This window comes from Heterocephalus glaber, unplaced genomic scaffold (genome assembly GCF_053883595.1).
Source record: "Heterocephalus glaber isolate CG9 unplaced genomic scaffold, H.glaber_assembly_v1.0 deba00001805, whole genome shotgun sequence".
NCBI classification, from domain to species: domain Eukaryota; kingdom Metazoa; phylum Chordata; class Mammalia; order Rodentia; family Bathyergidae; genus Heterocephalus; species Heterocephalus glaber.
This window is the reverse complement of record NW_028258480.1, coordinates 2,647,685-2,650,611: the sequence shown is the minus strand read 5'-3', so window position 1 is coordinate 2,650,611 and position 2,927 is coordinate 2,647,685. Positions and strand designations below refer to the sequence as shown.

The 2,927-nt window shown below is 40.5% G+C and overlaps 1 protein-coding gene across 1 annotated transcript; it reads left to right on the top strand.

Annotated features, from left to right (window-relative positions):
- The first annotated feature begins 1,553 nt into the window (after positions 1–1,553).
- On the top strand, positions 1,554–2,477 carry LOC101724663 (olfactory receptor 5B3-like). The gene has a single exon (XM_013067467.2). It carries the CDS (start codon positions 1,554–1,556, stop codon positions 2,475–2,477), a length of 924 nt encoding a protein of 307 aa, XP_012922921.2.
- The last annotated feature ends 450 nt before the right edge of the window (positions 2,478–2,927 follow it).

Genomic DNA, 2,927 nt, shown 5'->3' with positions numbered 1-2,927 from the left:
TAAAAAAGAAATAAAAATGTAACAAAAAAGAAAACATTTTAAGAAAAATACATTGATTTGCTCAAACTGAAACATGAATTTAAAAGAGGAAATTTTAAAAAGAAATGGCTCTCATGGAATTGCAGAAGCCACAGTCATATTTGAAGCAAGGACAGAGAGCAATACTGAGACATAGAGAAAGCAGGGGCTCCAGTGTGACTGAGTGGCAAATTGAGGAGAGAAGCTTCCAGACCACAAGACTCACAACTGAAGCCTTGCTTCTTAGCACCCACCTCAGTGAAAGCAAGATAAAGACCATTCTTCTATCCCAATACGAAGCTAGCCCTCTACAAGCTGAGTTTAACTCTCAGCATTTTATTGGTGTTTTAAAAAATTTTCTTATTTCATTTATTAACCATCTTATTGCTTTCCTTGTTTGGTAGATGGCAATAAGATGTTCAAGGTAGTTAGGTTAGGACCAGTGACTCGTAGGTGGCAAAGATCAGGCCCCTCATGCATCCCTTCAGGATTCTAAGCTCTATGTGTCTTCTATCTGCTGTTCTGTCTTCACTTAGGATCACCTCTGCAGGTGACATCCCCGTCATCCCACCGCCTCTGCCAGGCTAGGAGTCCAGCTGCAGTGATTCAGGCTAAACCTGGCTTCATCTTAGTCAAAAGTTTATGCTTTTAGCCACTGCAGGTTGGCATGTGTGGAAGTGCTGGCGGTGACTAAGGCAAGATTGTGTGGGCTGGGGGAGATTAAAAAGCAAGTCTGACTTTGTGAATTGATTCAGGACCCTTTTGTAGTTGAAAAAGAACCATTGCATTCTCCTACATTGTCTGTTTGTTTTCTGGTTTATCTCTAGTGGGAAGTGAACACCTAATAAACAAGATGAAATTATGACATAACCAATTACCCAGTTCATTATGGAAACACAAACATTGACATGGAAACAAAGCAGACAAAGAATAATTGTAAACTGAGTTAAATTCAATTTGATTTATATTCATTTTAAGCTATTAGAGTCAGGAATGATTCAGCATGGGTTGAATGTTGGCCTGGGTCCAGAGCAGATATTGACAAATAGCACTTGTGTGAATGGGAATACATTTCTCAATCTCTTATGCTTCGTAATTTACATGGATGTAACAATGACTTGAGCTCACTGTGTTAGTGAGAGGAGACCTCAAGCACACATCCCAAGTATTCTCAGCAGTTCCTGCAGTGAGCAACACAGAAGTGTCAGCTCCTACAGAGCTCAGGAGGAGTGAGGTGGCAGATGGATTCATCCACACAGTTGGTTTCATCAAGTTATTGAGTTGTCTACACTTCAGTAACAAATGTATACATGTTAAAATTGGGTAGATAATTCATTAAGATTCCTGTATACAAGTAATGGGTCCAATTTGCTTTCAATTCCATATTTTCTGGGGAATCACAAAATACAACTTTTTGCTACAGTGAAAAAAATGCATGTGGTAAACATACTTTCCAGTTTCATTTATTTTCCTCATTATTGTGTTCCTTTTTTCCTCATTGCTACAAAGCATCTAGTGATTTTCAGACAGCACTGATGGAGAACAGCTCAGAGGTGACCGAGTTCCTCCTACTGGGACTGACTGATGACCCACACCTGCAGGTTCCCCTCTTCATCATCTTCCTCCTCATCTACACCATCACTGTGGCTGGGAACCTGGGGATGCTCCTGCTGATCCTCCTGGATCCTCGTCTGCACACTCCCATGTACTATTTCCTGGGTAACCTGTCTCTGGTGGACTTTGGATACTCTTCAGCTGTCACTCCCACGGTCATGGCTGGGCTGCTTATGGGAGACCAGGTCATTTCCTACAATGCCTGTGCTGCTCAGATGTTCTTTTTTACAGCATTTGCCACTGTGGAAAATTACCTCCTGGCCTCCATGGCCTATGACCGCTATGCTGCAGTGTGTAAACCCCTGCATTATGCCACCACCATGACAACAAAAGTATGTGCAAGTCTTATCATAGGTTGCTATGTCTGTGCTTTTCTGAGTGCCTCCTTCTACACTGGGGACACATTCAGTCTCTCTTTCTGTAAATTCAATGCAATCCATCATTTTTTTTGTGATATTCCAGTCATCATGGCTCTGTCATGTTCTGACAGATATGTTAATGAGCTGGTTCTTATTGATGTAGCCAGCTTTGTTATCTTGTTTGCCCTCCTAGTTATCTTAATATCCTACACATTGATTTTTATCTCCATTGTAAAGATGCGCTCAGCTGCAGGACATCGCAAGGCTCTGTCTACCTGTGCTTCCCACTTCACTGCTGTCTCCATCTTCTATGGGACTACGATCTTCATGTACCTACAGCCCAGCTCCAGTCACTCCATGGACACTGATAAAATCGCCTCTGTGTTCTATACTATGATCATTCCCATGCTGAACCCTATGGTCTATAGTCTGAGGAACAAGGAGGTCAAGAGTGCATTCATAAAAATTATTTTGGAGACAAAATAATCTGTGGAATTTTGACTTTACTGTTTTGGAAACACTCAAAATCTGTTTTCACTCCTCACACATCTTCATGTAGTCCCTCAAAATTTAATGTCCATGTTTATATTAAGTTTCTGAAGTGATGAGTTTGCCTTTTCAAATACCTGTTGTTTGGAACAAAGATAATATTATATACAGAAACATAATATGGGAATGAAGGTGTCTATGGTTTCTTGGGGTCTATGTTCAAATTCCTTATTAAAGATATTAGGGCTCATTTTCAATGTCAATACAAATGTGTGTAAAAGAAATGTATAAAGAAGCCCACCAACAGAAGTGCACGCACACGTCGCTAGAGGACATGTGCATACAGGTGTGGTAAGTTTCCCAGAATTAAATGTAATGTAGCTATTTATGTTGGCTAATTGCATGTGTTAAGTTGACTTGATTAAGGAACACCTAGATACCTAGTAA